At 42.5% G+C, this 24,718-nt stretch overlaps 1 protein-coding gene across 2 annotated transcripts in view; it reads right to left on the bottom strand.

Annotated features, from left to right (window-relative positions):
- The window catches only part of ENAH (ENAH actin regulator), a 132,254-nt gene that overhangs the window by 15,939 nt on the left and 91,597 nt on the right, over positions 1-24,718 (bottom strand). For both annotated transcript variants that reach the window (XM_073628320.1, XM_073628321.1), the window contains exons 4-5: positions 17,199-17,283; positions 3,740-4,122 (exon numbers count right to left, since the gene is read on the bottom strand). In XM_073628320.1, coding sequence (XP_073484421.1) covers positions 3,740-4,122; positions 17,199-17,283 — 468 coding nt within the window. The remainder of the gene's footprint in view (positions 1-3,739; positions 4,123-17,198; positions 17,284-24,718) is intronic.

Below are 24,718 nucleotides of genomic sequence, written 5' to 3'. Positions count from 1 at the left end.
GTCACAATAAGAACAAAAATTAAAATAAGGGTCCAGTTACTGCTACATGGGAAGCATGGACATCCTTTAGAACTTCCCCCTCTTCCCTGCTCTCATACGCCCATCCCCTGATGGGCCATTCCCCAGCTCTATTTAATCCCGCCGCCTCCCTCCCCCCCCCTTTTTTTTTTTTGATACCCCGAGAAGGTGAAACAGGAGATTTTCTAGCTTCTTAACAGTTATGGCTCTATTAGCCAATACGTTATGGTGAATCACCTTTTGATTTAATGTTCTTGACTGAGAGGATCTGAGAAGGATCCACATACAGATTGCATGTGCTTGTTTGCTCTTTTGTTCACTTAACTGTTCCTTGTTTCCTCCGGGTCTGGCTTATATGGTTATTGTGTTAAATGTAAGTTTGGAGGATTCATGGAATCTTTTTTTCTGTATACTATATGCAAACATTTAAAAAAAAGTGTTTATGTGAAAAAAAAAAAGGGTCCAGGGAAAACGATGTCCTCAGGACAGGAATAGAAGGTCCCAATCACACCTAGCTTTTTTGAAACGCATATCTTTCTGCGCAACAGGCACGGGGCAGCCTACCAAATTCAATGGGCTGCCCTAAGTGTAAGGGTAAAGTAGCTTATGGCACTTTTTGTCATGTTCCAGTTTACATGTTTCACCACATCTGCTTTTTCTGTGCGACAAAACCTGTATCTCCTTTCTGCATTTGGGTTGAATGACACCGTAAGTGCAAAGCGCAGAAATGCCCATTCTTGGAACACACAGATGTAAATGGAGCCTAATGAAGTCCCTAAAGGCAGTAAAACCTGTTAAGGGTCAAAAATAATAATTGAGGTATAGATAGACTTATGCCACGTACACAGGGTCGGACCGGACTTGGCCGACGGACGCAATCCGATCGTGTGTGGGCTTCACCGGACCTTCAGCGGACTTTTCCAGTCGCAAATCTGACAGACTTTAGATTTGGAACATGCTTCAAATCTTTACGTCGTAACTCCGCCGGACCCAGAAATCCGCTCGCCTGTATGGTAGTCCGACGGACAAAAACCCACGCTAGGGCAGCTATTGGCTACTGGCTATCAACTTCCTTATTTTAGTCTGGTGTACGTCATCACGTACGAATCCGTCAGACTTTGGTGTGATCCTGTGTAGGCAAGTCCGGTCGTTAGAAAGTCTGTTGAAAGTCTGCCAAAAGTATGTCGGACGGGCTGTCGGACTTTTGTAGCTGAAAAGTCCAAACGTGTGTACGCGGCATAAGAACTAAAGGTCTGCAAACTTTTGAAAAATGATTCTATATTTATTTATTGCTACTGCTTAATGAGTTTTCTATTCTGGGATGCCTAATAGTTCAATTTGAATCACATTAAAAAAGTGAAACAAAATGGTGTTTGGTCTGATTACTAATGTTTCTTTAAAAACTCACATCTTACAAATTCTGCTAGGGATGAATAAACTTCTGAGCACGACTTTAGAAACTGCAGCCCTTGGATTCCAACGCCCTGAGAGATGCAGTGTGTGATGTCCAGGCCTTGTGCTTGGATGACTTAAAGCACACTGTTGAGCTTGATGGGTTTTGTAATTGTGGCATCTCTAACATACAACACACCTTCTAATAACTGATGGAGTCGTGTAAGGAAATGACTTTGGGAGGTGTATGTCACTTGACTTTCTAAATAAAACTCAAAAAAGCAAACCCATGAATCTGCTTATTCCCATGTGCACAGCAAGCCTATGGAGTCTGTGCTATTACAAAAAATAAAATAAATGGAAGGCATAGAGCGAGTTGTACACCCCCCCCCCCCCCCCCCCCCATCATCATCATCTTCAAGGAACCACCCATTTATAAAGTACTACTAAAGAGTGAATTAATCCAGCATGCTGGCTCCTGTAAAATGTGTGCTGTGATGGCACCCAAACATTATGGTCACACATCTGCACCTTCTAGAGTTATTATGGGCAATAAAAAAAAAAAAAAAAAAAAAAAAAAAAAAAAAAAAAAAAAAAAATCAGACCTACTGGTAGGATAAATGGATAATAAAACTTTGTTGTAGACAGAATCAGTCATGCTCCTCCAAAGCGCATCATTTCCAGTCCATCATTATGATAGACAGCATCACTGACCAATAATTAGAATTAGAAGAGTGTGGGGCCCAAGCAAAATTTAGAGCATATTAGAACTCCTTCAATTTCAGACTGCTCTACAGTATAGGTGATAATACCTGAAGGAATGTTTGACCATTCTTCCAGATGCACATTTGTGGGGTCAGGCACTGATGTTGGATGAGAAGGCAGTCTCTGTTCCAATTCATCCCAAAGGTGTTTTATCAGGTTGAGGTCAGGATTCAGTGCAGGCCAGTCAAGTTCCTCCACCCTCAACTCACTCATCCATGTCTTTATGGTGAGGGGTTGTTTTTTTCAGGGGTTGGGCTTGGTCCCTTAGTTCCAGTGAAGGGAAGTCTTAAGGTGTCATACCTAGACATTTTGGACAATTTTATGCTCCTAACTTTGTGGGAACAGTTTGGAGATGGCCTCTTCCTGTTCAAACATGACTGCGCAGCAGTGCACAAAGCATGGTCCTGCACAGAGTCCTGACCTCGAGCCTTCTCGTCCAAAATCAGTGCCTGACCTCACAAATGCACTTCTGGAAGAATGGTCAAACATTCCCATAGACACGCTCTTAAACCTTGTGGACAGCCTTCCCAGAATAGCTGAAGCTGTTCTCTATGTATGTATGTATATTTATTTTTTTTGGGCAAAATCATCAGTCTCGGGTTTTTTTTAATTCATGGTGATCCTGCTATTAACACACTTTCTGACCTATGGTGGCAATGCTCACTCACTTTACTCTATCTATGGAAAGAGAGCCTTATCACTCTAGGAGACAGGAAGCATATTATGACTATGGAATTCCTCCCCTCTCTATTACGTAGGGTGGAAAAGTATTGTAGTTCACAGGAGAGAACTGAGACATCATTTGAGATTTAACTACAGTTCCAAGGAGATTATGAGAACACTCGATTTCTGGCAGGACCAATAGGTATGCAGCCACTGCATCTAAAATAATGGGTAGACTAATAGATTCAATTCAATTTTTATTGTTGAGTTGAGACATACAAGTGACTTTCCCCTCATAAGGTCAGCAATAGTGTCACTAGACATAACGCTACATCACACGCCCTGGCAATATTGACCACCTAAAAGTTGCAGTGATTTGCATGAAACTTACATTTTGGCACTGGTGTGTATGTGACCTAAACAGACTTCTGCTACATGGATTTAATTCAAGTTCCCCACTAAAATTTATACTTTTTAAATTCTTTATATAAAAAGGAGGGGAGCTGTCAACTTTGTTACATAAATCCACCACGTGGGATCCATCTCCATTGCTTTCTCTAGTTGGGACTGGTCATAGTCAGAAGAGGGATGGTGTGGGCTGTATTTCTGTTGATCTGTAGGGATGCCACAAGGAGAAACCCAATTACTAAAGAGCACTTTTCACCACCAGAGGCCCTGAGAGATAAGAAACCACTAGAAATGTCCAGTCTACTAAAAAACTTGAAATATCAGTTTTAGGTAGACTCAGTCCCTTTAACATTCCTGAATTTGCTGATCTCCTGTAAAAGGTAATGAGTTGTGTGCAAGACTGATGTTCAAGATGTTATGAGTGGAGGCAATGGGTGTACTGAGTGGTGTATATCTCTTGTGCGTGTCTAGATGTGTGCATACAGTCTCTTACCAGCATTGGACACCCTCCTCTCATGTTCCCATTGCAGCTGTTCCTTCTCCAGCTGTTCCTGCAGCTCTCTCTCCTGCCTCTCGTGCTCCAGCCTCTCTTGTTCTTGCAGCTCCTGCTCCAGCTGCTCCTGCCGCTCTCTCTCCTGTCTCTCGTGCTCTATTTCCCGTTCCAGTTGCTCTTGTTCTAAGCGCTCGCGTTCGAGCCGTTCACGCTCCAGTCGCTCCCTCTCGAGCCGCTCTCGCTCCAGTCGCTCCCTCTCGAGCCGCTCTCGCTCCAGCCGCTCCCTCTCGAGCCTCTCGCGGTCCAGGCGCTCTCGTTCCATACGTTCACGTTCCTGACGCTCACGTTCAAGCTCCTTCTGCCGCTGCTGCTCCTGCAGCTGCCTGTAAAAAAAAATAAATTAAAAAAAAAGTCGAGGCGTAGAAGTGTTGGTAAGAAAAGTCTCTATGGTTACCAGTTAAATGCTCAGCTCAACCTCCATTAATATTTTAGCAGACAACTAATCAGTTATTTTTGTAGCAGTGAACAAGAGGCTGTGCTCAAGCTGCACAGGCAGAATGGTTATAAGCTTGTCGGTATTAAAAGGTGTTAACATTTTCAGATTACAGAGACAAAACGGGTGAAAACTAATTTAGCATATTTCAGCAATATTCCACTCTGTAGATGGCTGAGATAAAGTGTATGTTCACCCAGGTTTATCTACCAAACCACCTTCTCCCCCTCTAAATCAGGTTCCAGCACATATTTTTTTGTAACTTTGTTCCTGTTGTGAGAAAAAGATTATTCTCTGTGATGCAGTGGTGTTGCTAGGTCCACAAAAGATCTGGGGCTAGAGCCCATAGCACCATAGTAAAGAAAGTAACACACTTATACACTTGTATATAATATATGTGTGTATGTATATATATCCCCAGAGAGCCTCCCCCTTGCATCAGGGTCCCCAGAGAGCCTCCCCCTTGCATCAGGGTCCCCAGAGAGCCTCCCCCACGCATCAGGGTCCCCAGAGAGCCCCCCACGCATCAGGGTCCCCAGAGAGCCTCCCCTCCGCTTGGAGACCCCTACAGAGACTCGGGGCTATAGCCCCAAAAGCCACCCCCTAGCGACGCCACTGCTGTGACATAATCACCAGACTAGGCGATAACCACCCTAAACAATTTGGTCATATGACCATCGGCTGTGGAATCGGAGGGTAGTGGTCACTCAAGACAAGGTAGATATTTTATACTAGGAATTAAAAGAATACGTGTAGCCAACATTAACGAATATTTAAGAAGCAGTAAATGAGCTTAATACACATTCCCACTGACCTCTATAGCTGCAGATACTGAGTGAATCACCCTCAATTTAAAACGCTATTAAACCACAAAACAAAGACTATACTGTATTGCAGTTTGACAATCCTTAAATGAGGTGGATGCATTATTTATACATCTGTTGGCTGTTTTTTCCCTTCATTTTCACCTGGTGGTCAGGTGCTGTCTTAAGACATGGATCAAAAAATTGTCCGGTTCAGCAGAAACCAGCTGAATTTCAATATACACTATATTACCAAAAGTATTGGGATACCTGCCTTTACACGCACATGAACTTTAATGGCATCCCAGTCTTGGTTTGTAGGGTTCAATATTGAGTTGGCCCACCCTTTGCATCTATAACAGCTTTAACTCTTCTGTGAACGCTGTCCACAGGGTTTCTTCCAGAAGCGCATTTGTGGTCAGGCACTGATGTGGACGAGAAGGCCTGGCTCATAGTTTCCGCTCTAATAAATCCCAAAGGTGTTCTATCGGGTTGAGGTCATCTGTGCAGGCCAGTCAAGTTTCTCCACCCCCAAAATCGCTCATCCATGTCTTTATGGACCTTGCTTTGTGCACTGGTGCACAGCCATGATGGATGCTTTGTACTACTTTGCTTAATTTATCATAATACTCTAGAGAAGCCTTTCTCAACCAGGGTTCCTCCAGAGGTTGCTAGGGGCTCTTTGAGCAATTAGAAATTTCTGCCTCTCAGATAAGCTAGCACTGATGCCATTGATCTTTTCAGCAATCTGTAATGGGAGTAATTCTTTCCAAGTTAACAAATGTAAGGGACATTCTTGACCATCAGACTAATGTATCATGAGTGTATGTATATGTATATGTATATATATATATATATATATATATATATATATATATATATATATATATATATATATATATATATTCATTTTTAGGAGGGGTTCCCCAAGATCGGAAAGTTATTTCAAGGGTTCCTCTGCATTAAAAAGGTTAAGAAAGGCTGCTCTAGAGCTTTTTAGATCCACTATAGAACTCTGGTTGTGAAAAACAACATGGGTCTTCTAAGGTCAGCCCTGACCTTTATTCACAGCTCCTAAATATATCACATCCATTGAGGCGCCCATAAACGGAAGGCTGTGGATGAAAAGTCTGACAACCGCATGATCATTTTGTAGGACGATCATGGTAAAAACATGTACCATCAATCTAGCCAAGCCTGTGTGTTTATCCCTTCTAAAAAGACCGTAAGGTGATTAGTATTGATGGACTGGAAAAAAAAAAAAAATCCATACCAGAATATCGATTCCACTACAGAATAAGATCAGATGTAGGATCATTCCCAGTTCTGACTGTAATTTGCTGAAAACAGCAACAATTAATCTAGAATCCTGCTAGTCTAGGTGTACTTACAGCAAAAGCCGATCTACTTTTGGTCCATTTCCCTGCTGGAGTACAATGTAACATCCGTAGGGCTTCATTTTTTGGAGACTCCCAGGAAATCTTGCTTCGTAGTGCTCGCTTTCTCTTTATAAGCGGTGCTAGGCTTCCAAGTGACTTCCTAACTATTAATAGCGTATGCAAGCCTTACTGACACCGTGAGACCCGCTCTGCGTCTGAGTCATCTTCATGCCATTCTTAGTATGTGCTTCTGTTCACAGCCAGCTGTAATGCCGATTACACAGCGCACACTGATTGGCTTGTGGTGGGATGAAGTCATGTAGACAAAGTTACCAATAGAATAGAATAGGACAACATCGAATATATAGTCTCAACTGTAAACACATTCCATCACATGAGATGTCAATAGATGGAGATTTGAATGACAAAGTTTCCTGGCAATTGTGGTAATGGAGACATCTGAATGGCAGTGGTTATTGGCATTTGTGTTCAATTCAAAACTATGAGTAAAATAAAAATGACAATACAATGCTGTCTGTCAGTAATATTAGGGCTCCTTTACACTATTGATTGGGGGAACTAAAACCCCATGGTTGAGCTGCATTTTTACTGCCTCAACCTCTCCGCTTATAGCAGGAAAGAGAGCAACCAGGGGTGTAAACATACTGCGGCACCATGCTTCACAGCAGGAATTATACCCTGTTGCATTCAGTGGGCACTACCACCTACAACTCATTTAAGTGAGTTGGGCCACGCTGCAACCATGCACAATGCATGCATAGTCCAACATTTAGGTGTTAAAACAGGCGGTGAGGTAGAGATACAACTCTCTGAAGAACAAAGCCTAACACAGCAATGCTCTCTCTTTCCACTTCCTGTAACAGACCAAGTTATCCAGCAAAAGTGGCAGCTACAGGTTCAGGCCAAACCACATAAGTGTAGCATGATTGGCCACTCCACGTTGGTTAACATTTTGCTCTCCATCTTGTTAGAAATGGCCCTCAATATTTGCATTCAGTCAGATCAAGAATTGATGTGAATGCCAGGTAACTTCAAGTAGAATTTATATAATTTTTTTTTATATCCACCGGCAGTTTGAAGATGGATGTCTCGGTAATAACAGCAGCTCCTGCTGCCACAACTGAGGTATCCATGTTTAGAGCCGGCGATTCCGTTTATAATAATGGTGGTCTCTGCGGCAGTTTCGCCACGAGATCACCGTTATCGGCGGCGGGAGAGGTGCCACCCCCCTCCCGCACCCTCCACCGGAGCCATCGGCAGCGGCGGAGGCGATCGGGACCTGTCCGTGGCTGTGTATGGAGACGAGTGAGGGGAAGATGGCACCCATCCGTCTCCATACCATAGCAGGGCGGAAGTGATGTCAAAACCTCACTTCCGCCCATACGTCTTAAAGGCACATTTTTAAGTTGTCATTTTTTCAAATGACAATTTTTTTTTTTTTTTTTTAATTGCATTTAAGTCAAAATATGAGATCTGAGGTCTTTTTGACCCCAGATCTCATATTTAAGAGGTCCTGCCATGCTTTTTTTTCTATTATAAGGGATGTTTACATTCCTTGTAATAGGAAAAAAAGTGACTTTTTTTTTTTTTTTAAACAGTGAAAAAATAAATAAAATCAAGTAAAATAAATAAGAAAATTTTTTTTTTCAAAGTGCCCCGTCCCCACGAGCTCACACGTAGAAGCGAACGCGTACGTAAGTAGCGCCCGCATATGAAAACGGTGGTCAAACCACACATGAGGTATTGCAGCGATCATTAGAGTGAGAGCAATAATTCAAGCCCTAGACCTCTAACTCAAAACATGCAACCTGTAGAATCTTTTAAACGTCGCCTATGGAGATTTTTAAGGGTAAAAGTTGGACGCCATTCCACGAGCGGGCACAATTGTGAAGCGCGACATGTTGGGTATCAATTTACTCAGTGTAACATTATCTTTCACAATATATAAAAAAAAAAAAAAAAAAAAAAAAAAAAAAAAAAAAAAAGCTAACTTTACTGTTGTCTTATTTTTTTATTCAAAAAAGTGAATTTTTTCCAAAAAAAGTGCACTTGTAAGACCGCTGCGCAAATACGGTGTGAAAAAAAGTATTGCAATGACCGCCATTTTATTCTCTAGGGTGTTGGAAACAAAAATATATAATGTTTGGGGGTTCTAAGTAATTTTCTAGCAAAAAAAAAAAACAACTGTTTTAAACTTGTAAACACCAAAATCTCAAAACGAGGCTAGTCCTTAAGTGGATATACAGTATCTCACAAAAGTGAGTAAACCCCTCACATTTTTATACATATTTGTATTATATCTTTTTATGTGACAATACTGAAGAAATGAAACTTTGCTACAATGTAAAGTAGTGAGTGTATTTGCTGTCCCCTCAAAATAACTCACACAGCTCAGCCATTAATATCTAAACCACTGGCAACAAAAGTGAGTACACCCCTAAGTGAATATGTCCAAATTGAGCCCAATTAGCCATTTTCCCTCCCCGGTGTCATGTTACTCGTTAGTGTTACAAGGTCTCAGGTGTGAATGGGGAGCATGTTAAATTTGGTGTCATCTCTCTCATACTGGTCACTGGAAGTTCAACATGGCACCTCATGGCAAAGAACTGAGGATCTGAAAAAAAGAAAAGAATTGTTGCTCTACATAAAGATGACCTAGGCTATAAGAAGATTGCCAAGACCCTGAAACTGAGCTGCAGCATAGTGGCCAAGATCATACAGCAGTTTAACAGGACAGGTTCCACTAAGAACAGGCCTTGCCATGGTTGACCAAAGACGGTAAATGCACGTGCTCAGCGTCATATCCAGAGATTGTCTTTGGGAAATAGACGTATGACTGCTGCCAGCATTGCTGCAGAGGTTGAAAAGGGGGGGGCTGTCAGTGCTCAGACCATCAAATTGGTTTGCATGGATGTCGTCCCAGAAGGAAACCTCTTCTAAAGATGATGCACAAGAAAGCCCGCAGTTTGTTGAAGACAAGCAGACTAAGGACATGGATTACTGGAACCATGTCCTGTGGCCTGATGAGACCAAGATAAACTTATTTGGTTTAGATAGTGTCAAGCGTGTGTGGCGGCAACCAGGTGAGGAGTACAAAGACAAGTGTGTCTTGCCTACAGTCAAGCATGGTGGTGTGAGAGTCATGGTCTGGGGAGCTACAGTTTGAGGGAACCATGAATGCCAACATGTATGGCGACATACTGAAGCAGAGCATGATCCCCTCCCTTCGGAGACTGGGCCGCAGGGCAGTATTCCAACATGATAACGACCCCAAACACACCTTCAAGATGACCACTGCCATGCTAAAGAGGCTGAGGGTAAAAGTTATGGACTGGCCAAGCATTTCTCCAGACCTAAACCCTATTGAGCATCCTCAAATGGAAGGTGGAGTAGCACAAGGTCTCTAACCTCCATCAGCTCCGTGATGTCGTCATGGAGGAGTGGAAGAGGACTCAGGTGGCAACCTGTGAAGCTCTGGTGAACGCCATGCCCAAGAGGGTTAAGGCAGTGCTGGAAAATAATGGTGGCCACACAAAATATTGACACTTTGGGCCCAATTTGGACAAAAAAAAAAAAAAGGTTATTATTGGTTTTCCCAAAAGGTGGACTATGCTTTAAGAAACAATTATATTGGGCTTTATGTTGACGAACAATGCAAAACTTGTACAGCTATACCATATAGCCTGCGTCAGATATTTTGCAATATTCTGTCTGTTCATGGGCAGGGATGTAAAGTGTTAGTCCACAGAAATATATTTCAGTGTTTGGAAGATGCTGATGTATAAAACCCCCCTGGCAATCTCTTGTTTCTCAGGGACTCCATTTGTGAACCTATTCCAGATGTGAGAGCAGCGGTTGGATGTGGGCTTGGGGAAAGCTGCTTTGGTGTCCTCTCCTGGAGCAGCTTCTGCCGTGTCTCCTCTCGGCTCCTCCCAGGAAACAGGTTTCATACCTGCTTCCCGATTGGAGGAGCAGCAGTGAATTGTTATTCAATGGGTGGGCTCCAGACGCAATGCTCTGTATCCCGAGTCCATCCTATTTTGAAGCCTATTAGAGCCTCTGGCTATGCAAGAATCTAGCCACTGCATATAGGGATGGGGGGAGAACGACGACGACTTAAAGTGGTTGTAAAAGCACAAGGTTTACTACCTTTATGCATGAAGGTAAAAAAAAAACCCATCTGTGTGCAGCATCCCCCCAGCCCCCCTAATGCTTACCTGAGCCCTATCTCGATTCAGCGACATCCATGAGAGCCTTGGCTCTCCGGGGACTCGCACTCCTGATTGGCTTTTGGCAGCAGCTGGAGGTCAATCACAGCCATTGAGCCAAATCAGGAGATGGAGGTGGTGGGCCTGAGCCACGGCTCCATGTGTGACTGGACACACAGAGCCATGGCTTGGGAGCAAGCTGCTTGCTGTGGGGCAACCGGCAGGTGGGAGGGGCCAGGAGCTCCAGCAAAACCACATGTTTGTTATTTTAGAAAACAAAAAAAAAACACTTAATATCTCTTTAAAGATCCCAAGTGGACAGGAAGAGAGTCTAGATGGCAGGGATAGTGCACTGTCCAGGTATCCAAGAAATAAGATAAGGGAGGACTCAATCACACATTCTTTAGTTTAGGGGCACTCTGCATATGCTTCACAGCTGGAGGTCTTGTCAACACCTCAGTTAACCCTACTCATTACTTATACTAATAGTAAACACAAGTCTTAATACAAAATGCTAGGCCTTACATGCTCCTAGAGCACATGACCTGAATGAGAACACAAAAACGGGAGACGACATGGGCCACATCTACACATTTATTGTCTCTAGTACTTTAGATATGACTTAACCCCACCCTAGCTGCCAGTAGATTAGGCCTCATGCTCAAAACCAAAAAAGAAGGAACTATTTTTCGCTGTGCCAGGCTAGTGCAGCATGGAAGAACTAGATACTTACTATGGGCAACAAGAATACCACTTCAATTAGGACACTATCAGGAGGCCACAAGAGTATACACAGGCTGGGCTTTGCCTGAATATAGAGAAATTGTTGATGATCAATATAGCTTCTCAGAAACACAATATGTTAAAGCTTCAGAGCAGAATAAAAAAAAAAATAATGAGATCTTATTCATGGTATTCTTTTTATCCACAAAGTATGGTTTTCCTATAGCAGGTTCCTATGGATTACAGAACCTACTTTTCTTTCTTATTCCAGTTCTGCTAAGGTAATAAACTAAGCACATGCAATGCCCCAAATCAACAATTAGAACCTTCCCTTTCAAAAAAATTACTTCAGCAATTGGAAATATATAGTGGGTTTTTCTATTGCCTATGTCAAGTTCAACACCGCTGGCTCTTGAAGCGGCTGATGGTGGACTAGGTTTGTTGTGTAAACACGCACGTCCTACCCATCCCTATTGCTTAATCTGAGTGAATTACATCAAGAACACAAAATCCAGTTTGGAAAAAATCTCCACAAGGATTAAGCGTTGCACCGTGGGGAATGCCAGAGAAAGCCTGAAGGCTGCCAGGAGATTGCCACAGAAATGCTATAAATATCTATGAGTGAATGCGCTCTATAAATACCATCACCTACACACAGATCTGCTTCAAAAACACACATGTGAAGCTTCAAAGACATTCTTCACAGAGGCTGAGCTCTGACAGTATGCCTGATAAAGAAAAAATGAGAAATGGCAAAAACTTGCAGACATCAACCAGACAAAGACAGAGGTGGACGGTAGGCATGGGCACGTTAGGTCAATAACTACCAGTGTGACCTACCAGACAAAACTCAGCTTATGGTTTAAAATCCAGGACGTGTGGCATGTAAAAGGTCCAAGAGCAAATTTTGGGGATCCCTAGATTGCATTAAAGTGTATCAACAGGATTCTATGGGGAAACTATTCTGTACCGTACTAGTCTCCAGAGTACAGGACAGCTACAGCACTCTGTTCTCTGGAACAACGTGTCACCCCCGGTTTGGGAAAGAGGGGCAGTAAATTCCAGGCTGCCGCTACACAATGAAATGCCTAATTTTGCCCCAAAGCAGTTAGGTCACTGGCAGTAGAACTAAAACCCCAGAATCAACATACAGTGGGGACAATTATTTGATCCCCTACAGGTTTTGTACGTGTGCCCACTTGCAAAGAAATGAGGGGCTATAATTTTTATCATAGGTGTATTTTAAATGATAGAGACAGAATATTAACCAAAAATCCAGAAAAAATACATGATACAAATGTTAACGGAGTTGCAGCTCAGTGAATAAAATAAAGTATTAGATCCCCAAGAAAAACATGACTTAGTACTTTGTAGAGAAACCCTTGTTGGCAAGCACAGAGGTAAGACGTTTCGTGTAGTTGGTGACCAGGTTTGCACACATCTCAGGAAGGATTTTTGGTCCACTCTTCTTTACAGATCTTCTTTAACCACTTCATCCCCAGAATTTACCCCCTTCCTGACCAGGCCATTTTTTGTGATATGGCACTGGGTCGCTTTAACTGACAATTGCGCCGTTGTGTGATGTTGTACCCAAACAAATTATGTCCTTTTTTCCCCCCACAAATAGAGCTTTTTGGTGGTATTTGACTACCTCTGTGGTTTTAATTTTTTGCTCTATAAACAAAAAAAAAAAAAAAAAAGAGCAACAATTTTGGGAAAAAAAAATATATATATATTTTGTACTTTTTGCTATTCAAATAATAAAAAAAACAAAACAAAAAAAAACAAAACACAATTTTTTCCTCAGTTTAAGCCGATATGTATTCTACATATTTTTGGTAAAAGTTATAGCGTCTACAAAATAGGGGATAGATTTATGGCATTTTTATTTTATTTTATTATTTTTTTTTTACTAGTAATGGCAGTGATCAGCGATTACTGTATAAATGTCACTGGCAGGGAAGGGGTTAACACTAGGGGGCAATCAAGCGGTTAACTGTGTTCCCTAGGCGTGTTCTAACTGTGGGGGGGGGGGTGGATTGGTGGGACTGACTAGGGGAGGAGGAGACCAATCGGTGTTCCAACTCAGTAGGAGCACACGATCGGTCTCTACTCCCCTGAGAGAACCAAGATTTGATCCCGGTTCTAGCTCTGTCGCGAGTGCCTGGTGGTCATCATGCCCACCGGGCACGCCCATCGGCTCCGGGGACATGCTGCGGGCGCACCTTCTAAAGTGTCTTAAAGAGCAGACTTACGGCTACGACGACTTGCGCAGGGGAGCCAACCTGCCACAGTACAACTGCGGTGGCTGGTCCGGAAGTGGTTAAATCCTTACTGTTTTTTAGCAGTCGCTTGGCAATTCGAAGTTTCAGCTTCCTTCATAAATTTTCTATTGGGTTAAGGTCTGGAGACTGGCTAGGCCACTCCATGACCTTAATGTGCTTCTTCTTGAGCCACTCCTTTGTTGCCTTGGCGATATGTTTTGGGTCATGATCATGCTGGAAGACCCATCTTCAGTGTGCTGGCTGAAGTATGATGGTTCTCAGCCAAGATTTTGCAATCCATGGCCCCTCAATGCAGCAAAATCGTCCTGTACCTAGCAGAGAAACAGCACCAAAGAATGTTGTTTCCACCTCCATGCTTGACTGTAAGGATGTTATTCTTAGGATCTTAGTCAGCATTTTTCTTCCTTCAAACACGGCGAGTCGAGTTAATGCCAAAGATCTCAATTTTGGTCTCATCTGACCACAGCACTAAGCCCCAATCCTTTGCTGAATCATTTAGGATATTCATTGGCAAACTTCAGACATACATGTGCCTTCTTGAGGAGGGGGACCCTTGCGACACTGCAGGATTTCAATCTATGATGGCGTATTGTGTTACCAATGGTTTGTTTAGTGGCTGCATTCTCAACTGCCTTGAGATCATTCACAAGCTCCTCCCATGTAGTTTTGGGCTGATCCCTCTTTTCCCACGATCATCCTTTCTCCATGAGGCAAAATCTGCATGAAGCTCCAGACTGAGGGCAATTGATGGTTATTTTGTATTTCTTCCATTTGTGAATAACTCCAACAGTTGTCTCCTTCTCACCAAGTTTTTTGATCATGGTCTTATAGCACATTCCAGCTTTGTGCAGGTCCACAGTTGTGTGTCCCTGCTGTCCTTTGACAGCTCTTCGGTCTTGCCCATATTTGAATGGAAGAAAGATTCTGTGGACAGGCGTCCTTTATACACATAACGATTGGCCTTCTTAAATTGATAAGACTAATCTGTGTACAACATGAGCACATACTGTAGTCAGTCTGAAGGAGCCAGAATTTGTTGGTAGGAGATCGAATACTTATTTTGCTCAATGAACTGCAACTCAATTTATAACATTTCTATCATGTGTATTTAAAATATACTTATGATAATTTATCATTTATTTGTAAAGTGGGCAAACTTGGAAAATCTGCAGGGGACCAAATATTTATTTTCCCCACTGTATGGTCAACTTTCAAAGAATATCTAAAACCAACAGTCGCTCCAAGACTCCTGAGATCTAGAGTCACCCTGTATGCATAAACAAAACTCTACAAAATAATGATTATACTTCCTCTTCCCAGGCCAAAATCAGGAATAGGGTTTATACCAAGTGCTGTGTACATCTGACATTTGCAAAGACTGACCAAAAAAAAAAAAAAAAAAGGCCTCAAGGCTGAAAAGTTGTGCCTAAAAATAAAGAAAATCAAAAGGACCAAGGTCTAGTCACTAGTATTGCCTGTGATCCTAAATCATCTGATCTTTTACCCTTTATGGACTAAAAAAAATGCAAGTATGTAGAACTCATAAATAATTCTATTGCTCTTAGCCTCCTCCGAATCTCACATTTTCCATTTTTTTTCTTGGCTACGTTTGCTCTCCATGGTCCCACTGTATGTAAGAATGTAGCCACCCCCTCTTGCTCATTCGGAAATAAGACTATGGGGATTTGTAGTGTGCCTAGAGCAGTGCACGTGACCAACTAATTTCTACTGCTTGGGGATCAAATCTGCAGGGGTTTTGGACAATAAAAATAAAATGACAAGGCCATTAGGTAATGAATATGTATGGATTATCTTTGGAGAATAAGGATATTATTTAGTGTCATTTTATTATGTCCTGTTCTGCACTGGGTCTCTGTGTTGAGTTGGCTATCTTTGGTAAATGCAAAGCTTTGCTTCCTCAGAGCAGCTGGCCCTTCGTTGGCATTTAGCTTTAGGCCCCATTCACACCTGAGTGTTTTGTAGCTTGAAGCCTCAAGCTACAAAACGCTGGAGAGGAAAAAAATCAATTATTCTCTATGAAGATGGTTCACATCTGCACTCCAAAACGCCTGAAACCAGAAGCTCCAAAGCGCCTGAAGCTCAAACAAGTTCTGCAACTTTTTTTAGGCAGATTTGGGCGTTTTTCTGCTTTTTACATTGGTGACCTTTGGACCTGTTACAAAATCACGGCAAAATCACCCGAATTTCTGCTTGAAAACGCTACACTCACGTGTGAATGGGGCCTTAGAGTGCGGAATCTCCCAGTCAAAACCTGAATGGGGCCAGGGATACAGCACTGTGCACTAAGCGGTCACATACACGACAGCTTCCCAGCACCATCATGCCTCACTCTGAGTACTGGCTTACTTTCGAAAGCCAGCTTAGAACTGGTCTTCAATACCACCTGTTGCCCAATCTGGGAACTGGCGGCAATTCTTTAAGATTCTCTTGCTGCCATAACAACAGGTTCTTAAAGTGGCAGGAGTCGGAACTACCCGAATTTGACACATGAAGCAATAATCTTGCTGGAACTGGCACAAACGCCTGCCTGAATTTAGCGGAGGCAGTTCTAATGTGAACTACCACCAGAAAATGGTTGTTAGAGTTTCACTGAATTCCCCTGTAGCGATCCTTCCACTGTATCTGCTGTTTGTTTTTTCCACTTATAAAACAGTTGATAAAGTCACTTAAAATATATATAAAGAAACAAAACAAAAAAAAAACATTAAGGACTCCCACACCACAACGCCTTCAGTGCACACTGCGTTCTAAATCCACTGGGTGTACAATCTGCTGCGGTGGTAGATTCCTATTAACATCCCAAAAGCAGGTCGCACGCGCAGCGAGCTTGCCTGCACCAGATACTGTGATGCCATGCGATTTGGTTACAGTGAGTCTGTAAAAAGAAGTGCATGCACTCCTTTTGGTGCGATTTGATGATGAATGGGCTGAAGATAACATCACACAGGAATTGAAGAGTTCTACAGAGCGCGGCCCTGTGAGCTTCTGGTGTCAGTTGGCTCTTAAGGTTATAAAAACAGGAAAATGACATTTGGGTGCCAGGAGACCATATTTCGACACTTGGAGTTTTAAGCACAAAGGTTGACCACCACTTTTTTTATGCACATCAATAAGACCGGACCTCCCAAATAGGTAGGTAAAAAGGGGCTGGCTTTTCCTTTATTAGTAGAGAGAAAAGCAGAGGTTAAAATTCCCAGCCATCTCTGTATCATGTAACATCTACCTCCTGATTCAGTCTTTAATGTAGAATAAATGGACCAAAAGTTTTAGGTCTGTCTGTATGTGGTCACTAGACTTCAAACAATAAACTGAAATTCCAGTAAAAGGAGGCATCTAGAGTTGTTAGGAGCTCACTGGATTTCTGGCAGGATAAAGGGGTATTTTTCTGTACTTGCAGAAATTTTAAGAGACAAAATGCAGGAAATGTGCATGCACTGCAGAAATATACATATTTCTTTCCCCATTTGAGTCAACGTTGTAACTTGAGTTGAACACAGTGTTTGAAGCCATATTATAAGCTCCCTACCTTCTCTGTATATCCAGCTCTTCTTGCGAGGGGCCATTCTGCACTTGCTGCGGTATGTGGGAATTCTGACGAGACAACGTTGGACCTAAAAAAAAAAAAGATAACAGCAAGGGTAAAATTGGGCAACAATCATGAATGATTCACAACAGTCACAACTCGCAAATATTAAATCCTAAAAAGTACATGTGGCATGGTTAAGGAAAGAACATACAATGAAGCTGAAAAGCAGACAGGTGGACTCATCCTAAACAGTTACGGGGCAACAGGACCCACTCACGACGACTGGACATAAGTTTGGGGGGGGGGGGCAAAACAAACCAGCTGGAAGACAACAGCAAGGTCACTCACCTAAAAAAAAACACTGGGGATGGAAAGGAAGAGAAAAAAATCAGGAGGTAGACGAACCAAGCTGCAGGCTAATCCAGCAAAAATAGAGAACAATTATTACTTTACACCCACTGACAGATTAAGTGAACAACATTTATTATCTAGTTACGATTGCATCCAAAAGTTTGTGGGATATATTAGGCAGCAAGTAAACATGTTGTCCCTGAAGTTAAAAGCAGAAAAAATAGGCATCACCATTTGTTGTGTATGGGGCTCCATAGTCACAGACCAGTCAGGTTGCCCATTCTGACCCGTGTCCACACCAAAAAGCTCCTACAAGGGGCACATGAGCATCAGAACTGGACCACAGATCAATGGAAGAAGGTGGCCTGGTCTGATGAATCATGTTTCCTTTTACATCATGTGGATGGCCGGGTTCGGTGTGCATCGCTTATTTGGGGAAGGGATGGCACCAGGATGTACTATGGGAGGAAGGCAAGCCAGCAGAGGCAGTGTGATACTTTAGGCAACATTCTGCTGGGAAACCTTAGATCCTGCCATTCATGTGGAGGTTACTTTGACATGTACCACCTAAACATTGTTGCTTACCAACTACATGCTATCAAGGAAGCGGTAAGCCCTGATGGTAGTGGCCTCTTTCAGCAGGATAATGCGCCCTGCCACACTGCAAAAATGGCTCAAGAATAGTTTGAGGAACACTACAACGAGTTTGGGGTGTTGACTTACTTTCTAAATTCTCCAGATCTTAATCTAAATCAAGCATCTGTGGGATGTGCTGGAAAAACAAGTCTGATCCATGGAGGCCTCACCTCTCAACTCACAGGACTTAAGGTATCTGCTACCGATGGCTTGGTGTCAGATGTCTAGTGGTGCAAATGCCTTGACAGGTCAGGGCTGTTTTGTCGGCAATGTTAAGTGGGTGGTCATAAAAGTTATAGCTGATGGTGTATATGTCTGTTGGAAATTTTCACCTGCACCTGTTCCAGGGATGACATAAAATTTTGTATTCTCCCTTCACCCTCACAAATAGAAAATTTAAATTTAGCAAGCAGGTAAAAAAATAATACACCACCTTAGGTGCACTTTAACGATTTGTTTATTAGGTGGGATCAGTGGGCTTTGGAAGTGATGTACATTCACATGAAAGCCCATTGCCCGCTCTACAAACTGTATTTAAAATCCCTATCTACCAGCTGTTTATAAATGGCGCTGTTTAAATGGCCAGCTGTTTATAAATGGCAGTGGTATAAAAAGCATTTTACTCCCTTCCCCTTACCCAAACGAACCCACCCTTCCCCTCCATAGATGCATACTAACGCAGTCCTACAGTTTTTTTACATCCAGTACTGTCCTGACCGAGCCTGGGCATTACAGGCTCTATAGGACTTCGACAGGGCTATATTCCGAGGCTAGAAACACTAGGAGATAAGTGCTAAAGGAATATCGCTAGCTGTACTTTCCGGCATCAAAGTAACTAGAATTTGTAATGTAAAGTGATCCAGCTCTAGGATAAGTATGTATAGCACATACTTTATTTTTAGTTTTCTATAGCGTAGGAGACATTTTCTTTCATCTCGTTTCAGAAACACAAGAGGTTAGAGGAAATCTCCCGAAGTGATGGGAATTCCCCTCTAAGGCCGGCTTTACACTGTTCAAATCTCGGCCAGTTCAGCAAGAACTGTTCGAGATTCGAACCGTTAATGGGCAGGCTGAATGTACCAAGTTGATCGATCAATTAACTTGGGTACAACCAGCCTGCTTGATTTTCCTATGATTATCGCTAGTGGCTGCTGTAGCGGCTAGCAATAATCACGGTCTTCACCCGGTGGGGAGCAGACAATGGCTTGGCAGGATTCCCGTTAGCACTGTGTTGATGGGGGAATCTTGCAAATTTCTTTCCTGCAACCCGTGGTTGCGAGAAAGAAAAATCGCACCGTGTATGGCTGGCCTTAAGCTGGCCAAAGATTATGCTATTTTCGTTTTTTCAACCATAGGTATTGCCCATCAACAAGTCCCTCCTGCAGTGCTATTGTGTTCTGATAGTGGGAGGTTTCCCAGCTGGCAGAATACAATGATTACTGTTGGCAGTGATAGGATTTAAAAAAAAAAAGAAAAAGAAGAGGACAGGCTGGTTGTACTGAAGTTTATCAATAGATCCAACGTCAGTACAATCAGCCTGCCCACAGATGGATCAAAATTCCACCAGTTCCTGATGCTAGGTCATTCTCAAAACACTAAAATGGCCATTACTATAAGAGCCACAAAGATGACAAATGCTACAAATTCATAGCCCATTAAAGTGATCCAGTAACGGCCGAGACATGAGAAAACAGAATCAAACCTCATAGGGTTTAGAAAACCTCCATGAAACTATGGAAAGAAAGTCAGGCCAGATTCCATCACACCAGCTTTATGTCAGCACTGTACCCAGCAATCTTCGGATTTAAAACTGACCTCCAGCCTTCCCCTTCAGCTTTGCACAGTTGTGCAAGCTCATCTCCTGTACTGAGATTGCTAACTCTTTCACTGCATACTGTGAGCTTCTCATATTATGCATTAGAAGCCTCAAGTAAGTAAGGCCGCATTTCCTGGGTGCAGGATGTCCAGCATTATGGAGCCCTTTCCTTCCCAGCAGTACTGTCCCAGGTCCGACCCTTTCAAACACTGGATTTCAGTTCCTTCAATTATGGGTCGTAGCATCACAAGTGGGATTTATCTAGGGTGGTCTTTATGTAAATGCTGTCTGCCTAGGAATGCCCACTTCTCCAAACATCTATTCATTAAGATATTTTGATACTGACAACTCCTCCCAAGAGCCAGCCCACTATGTGCCTCAAGGCTCTGTGAGGGAGTGTGCTGTGATGTCTTCAGCAGGCTATGTACAGCACCCTGCCAGCCCTTCCCATCAACCATGATCTGCTTGCATTAGAGAAGCACCAAGATTCAGTAATGTAATGAAAATGGAAAGGTCTTCGTAAGAAGAGATTTACAATACATAAACCACGTCGCCAACCGCCATAACCTAACTTTCATAAACAGCTTTAACTCTTGATCAACACTGGTCTGTCCGCCTACTTATCTTCATAGTGTTCTATGAACTATATATACACGGTTATATGAGGTCTTTATAGCCTGGTTTTGCAGATGATACCTTGTCGGACTCTAATTGTGCTGCACGGAGGATATTGTTCTCTTTGATCAATTGACTTTCTAATAACTTCTTTTGTTCCCCGGTTTTCTTGGCTTTTGTATTGAAAACAGTATAAAGAATGCAAAAAAAGAAAAACGGAAAGGTTTTAATTAAAAAATGTCATTAGCATGTTAAATGGGGTGGCTGAAGGAACCAGAGAAGACAAATATAAGCACGTTAAATTTCAACTTTAAAAACTTTGTCCTCCCTTCCCTTTCAGATCACACAGGTATGTCCCTCAGTGGGTGAACCTTATCCCTGTGCTCGCTCCCATTTCAACACCCTTAGAATCAGATTATTCTCTCCAGCATGGCTGCTGGTGGACAAAGCAAAAAGACACTTCTCTTTGGAAAAAAGGAGAATTCCTAAATATGTTAGGAAAGTCAAAACAAAAAGGCACTTCCAACACTTGGCTCACCATCACTCGGGAGTTCAGTGAAGCTCGAATTTTTAATTTTGCTTCCAAATTTCAGGCTGGTTCATAGCAATCACTTTCCATTTCACCATCTTATCACATAGACATTTAACTACAATGCATTACCCAAACAGGAACCGATTACTTCTGATCAAGAACATCAACATATGTGGTCAAATCTGAGCAAAAAAGGTGACAGTGGAGATCGTATGGTTGTATTATGTGTGTCATCCATTACGAGTTACATTGGTTACAATTCGATACAGACCAACACCGTAAGCCTCATCTCATTGGAGAGATTACGATCTTATTGGAATGTGGTTGCCCAGGTTTTAGGTGCCACATGTTTTATATAACCCATTTAGGACGCAGCGGAGTTCAACATGAATTTGTCCCCACAAAGCTATTATCTTTTTTAGATTGTAAGCTCTCTTGAGCAAGGCCCTCCTAACCCTCATCTTGAATTGTATTGTAACTATGCGGTCTTCATTTATATGGTAAAGTGTTCTGCAAACTATTGGTGCTAAATAAATCCAGAAATATAAATACTCACAAGCAAATATTCGTGCGGTATCCCTTTTGTGACAACACAAATACTTCCACATGCCATCCTGGGGTGGCTGCGGGGCCATCTCGCGGCTGGCCTCGGACTGCAGGAACAGGACCATCCTTCCAGTTATGCTTTCTTAAAACGCTCAAGACTGGAGCATGATGCCGGCTGTGCTAGGTAAGCCAGCGACTTCTCCGGTGCTTCTTCTTTCTGTTTACGCTATGTTGAGACTGAAGTGAGATTGCGGTCTGCACTTTCCCCGAATCTCATGAATTATTGATGCTTCTATATCCATAAGACTTCTATCTCTCTGCCGTCTAAGAGAGGCTAATGTAAATATTGGCCTTACCGAACAGGAAGGCATTTCAGCATATTACCAAGCATTACACGGAGTTGGCAATTATTGATTCATTAACCTCCAGCTGAGAGGGACGGCAGTGTCCTTCAGACAGATCCATTAAAGGGAGAGCGCTTAACGGTACAGTCAGCAGAGGCCTAGGTCCGAACAGTGACGGGATGGGGCAAAATAGAATTTGCTAACATCCATTTAAGCAAAGCAAAATCAATAACAGAAGTTCTTAAAATAAGAAGCATTTATGCACTGGGATAAAAGAGTTGTCTATGTGGATTTATTTAACAGAGGAAATGAGAGAAATGCATTCTTTAAATGGCTGTGCATGTGCATAAAAGGCATTAGTCGAACTCCAACCAAAGCCGAGTGGGGAAAGTTTACATCTCAAACGTTTCTCCTGCTGCCTGGTTCTCCTAAGATAGGGATTTTATTTTGCTTTCAGCATGATCAAGGCAAGAAATGAGGGGAAACCTACTCCTTGGGGACAAAGACTAATCTTAACCCTTCCCGCTGACTTTACATATATGTGGCTTCACGGCAGTGGGTCTTTATCCATGAGGTTGTTATATGTGTACCTGTGTTTATGCTAAAAGCGCACTCCTAGAAAAGAGGTCTGGCTCTCATTCTAACAATCGGGATCTAGGACTCCCAGTTAATTGATGTGACAGCCTCTGAAAGGATGTAAAAGAATGAATAGTTTAAGGTTTGATCTAAGTCAGTGCCAGGGTTAGTGTTCGGGTCAAGGTAAGGGTCAAAAGGTCAGGGTTAGTATATTTTGGGAATTTTTTTTTTTTTTTAACCACTTGCCTACTGAGATACCCCCTTCCTGCCCAGGCCAATTTTCAGCACTGTCACACTTTTAATAACTATTGCGCAGTCCTGCAACACTAATGTACCCATATATTCTTTTGGTGGTATTTAGTCGGTATTAAACGAAAAAACACCAAAAACTTTGAAGAGAATTTTTTTTTTCCCCCCGTTTGTTATAAAATTTAGCCACCGGGTAATTTTCATCCTTCACTGATGTGCGCTGACCAGGCTGCACTTATGGGCACTGTTGGGACTGTACTGATAATCAGGATACTGATAATTAGTGTGTCCTGATTATCAGTGTAGATGTCCCTTTAACAGGAGCCGGTTATCGCTGACAACATGAGGAAAGGATGGATGAAGAGATCTGGAAAGCCGCACACCGGAATAAATTATATTCGTCTTTTATTCGTAAAGCAGGATCATGCGGTACATAGGGCACCACTGTGGGTGGTACAGAACAGCAGCTGACGCGTTTCACAATTACATGAAGTCCTTATTCATAGCTTGAGGAAAGGAGTGCTGATAACCAGCTTCTGTTTACATCTGTGATCAGCTAAGTCTGAAGGACTCGGTGATCACAGGGTGCGGGGGGCAGCACAATCACGGGAGGACGTCCTCCCGGTAAAAGTAAAATAAGCCCGTGCTGTAGTCATCATAATAAAATAAAAATAAAATAATAAATGTACACATATGTGGTATTGCCGGCATCGGGAGAAGCAGGAGAATTTTGGGTTGTTTTTTGGTGGCAAATTATGGTAATAGCAAGAAACACACAGCTTACAGAGGAGGTCCAGCCTGGGTAAAACAAAACAAAAAAAAAAAAAAGCTGCAAAAATACTGCAGCTGCTGACTTTTAACGTTAGGACACTTACCTGTCCTGGGAGCCCATGTCGGCACCCCGGCTGATCTTCGGATCGACTTCCGGGTGTTGCCGCCACCATACCTGATAAGGGAACAAGGCAGTGCAGGCTTTCAGCTTCACAGCGGGTTCCCTACTGCGCATGTGTGAAACGCAATGCGCTAATTGGCCTGGCAGGGGGAGAAGGGGGCCAAACTTCCGGGAGATCATGCCACGGCCCGTCTCCAGGAAGTAGGGAAGGGGTCCGTTCAAAAACGGGTCCCCGAACCCCCCTTAAAGGTGTCAAATATGGCACCGGGAGGAAGCGTATACGCAGAAGTTCCACTTTTGGGTGGAACTCAGCTTTAATTTAATAAAATGTTTTACATTTTTTTCTATTTTGTTTTCTTTTGAGAATAGAAAAAGGGTCAGGAGATATCCCTCATCATTTACCACCAAAAGGACGCCCAAGTTTCCAGAAAAAACAAGATATAATCGACTTACATAGAGAAAGTAGTCACGATATGTACAGTTTTATTAATACACCTCAAAGTTGCAAAATTGTGTTCAGGCGTTAACATTTGTTTTACCATGCATCACCAAGGGGTTAAAGTAACTAAAAGCAACATTTCTTTTTAGTTTTGGACAAAGTGGTGATGGATAAGAACACCTATTAGGTTGTTATTGCTGTTTGTGTACCCATTAGGGGAGTTTCATCCTCTCTATTTGTCCTGTTCACCATTATCATTGGAAGTGAAGTAAAAGAAAATTCCCAAATTTTGGGCTGTCCCCGCAAAAGTAATCTACCAACGGGGACACCAGTTCTGGTGACCTGGGGGGCCCTAAAGGGATTCTTCTAATTTGCAGGAATTTCCTCTCACTTCCTGTTTTGGCTATGAGACAGGAAGGAAAGATAAATCTCCCCAACAAGATACAAATGGCAAAAACTAAATTGTAATATATATATATATATATATATATATATATATATATATATATATATATATATATATA

This window comes from Aquarana catesbeiana, linkage group LG04 (genome assembly GCF_042186555.1).
Source record: "Aquarana catesbeiana isolate 2022-GZ linkage group LG04, ASM4218655v1, whole genome shotgun sequence".
In the NCBI taxonomy this organism is placed as follows: Eukaryota; Metazoa; Chordata; class Amphibia; order Anura; family Ranidae; genus Aquarana; species Aquarana catesbeiana.
The sequence above is the reverse complement of the archived record's forward strand: the minus strand, read 5'-3'. Positions and strand labels throughout refer to the sequence as shown.